General features: G+C 66.9%; 1 protein-coding gene across 1 annotated transcript in view; it reads right to left on the bottom strand.

Annotated features, from left to right (window-relative positions):
• Window positions 1-329, bottom strand: part of IL12RB1 (interleukin 12 receptor, beta 1) — a 2,619-nt gene that overhangs the window by 320 nt on the left and 1,970 nt on the right. Inside the window, exons 6-7 of the mRNA XM_010141195.1 lie at window positions 301-305; window positions 8-245 (exon numbers count right to left, since the gene is read on the bottom strand). Of these exons, the coding sequence (XP_010139497.1) occupies window positions 8-245; window positions 301-305 (243 nt within the window). The remainder of the gene's footprint in view (window positions 1-7; window positions 246-300; window positions 306-329) is intronic.

The following is a 329-nucleotide window of genomic DNA, read 5'->3' as shown; positions in this document are numbered from 1 at the left end:
GCGTTGCCAGCCGATGCTGCCAGGGGTTGGCAATCCCCCCGGACTCAGCACCTCCTGCTTGCGGTAGGTGAACGGCAGCTCCTTCTCGCAGCCCGGTGGACACACCCCCACCGGTTCTTCAGCCGCAGGGCCGGGCTGCGGTGTGATGGGTGGCCGTGTGCCAGTGTCTGTCTTCTCTGTGCTGGGATTCGGCTCCGGTATCAGCAGCTCAGCGGGGCTGAACCTCTCCGAGGGTTCCAAAAAGCCTGGCCGGGGCTGGCCCTAAGGGTCGGAGGAGTTTGGAGTGGGAATGACCCGTGCCAGGGCTGCGGGTGGGCAACGGCCGGGGT

This window comes from Buceros rhinoceros, unplaced genomic scaffold (genome assembly GCF_000710305.1).
Source record: "Buceros rhinoceros silvestris isolate BGI_N320 unplaced genomic scaffold, ASM71030v1 scaffold26688, whole genome shotgun sequence".
NCBI lineage: Eukaryota > Metazoa > Chordata > Aves > Bucerotiformes > Bucerotidae > Buceros > Buceros rhinoceros.
Note: the sequence above shows the minus strand (reverse complement) of the source record. Positions and strands in the feature narration are given on the sequence as shown.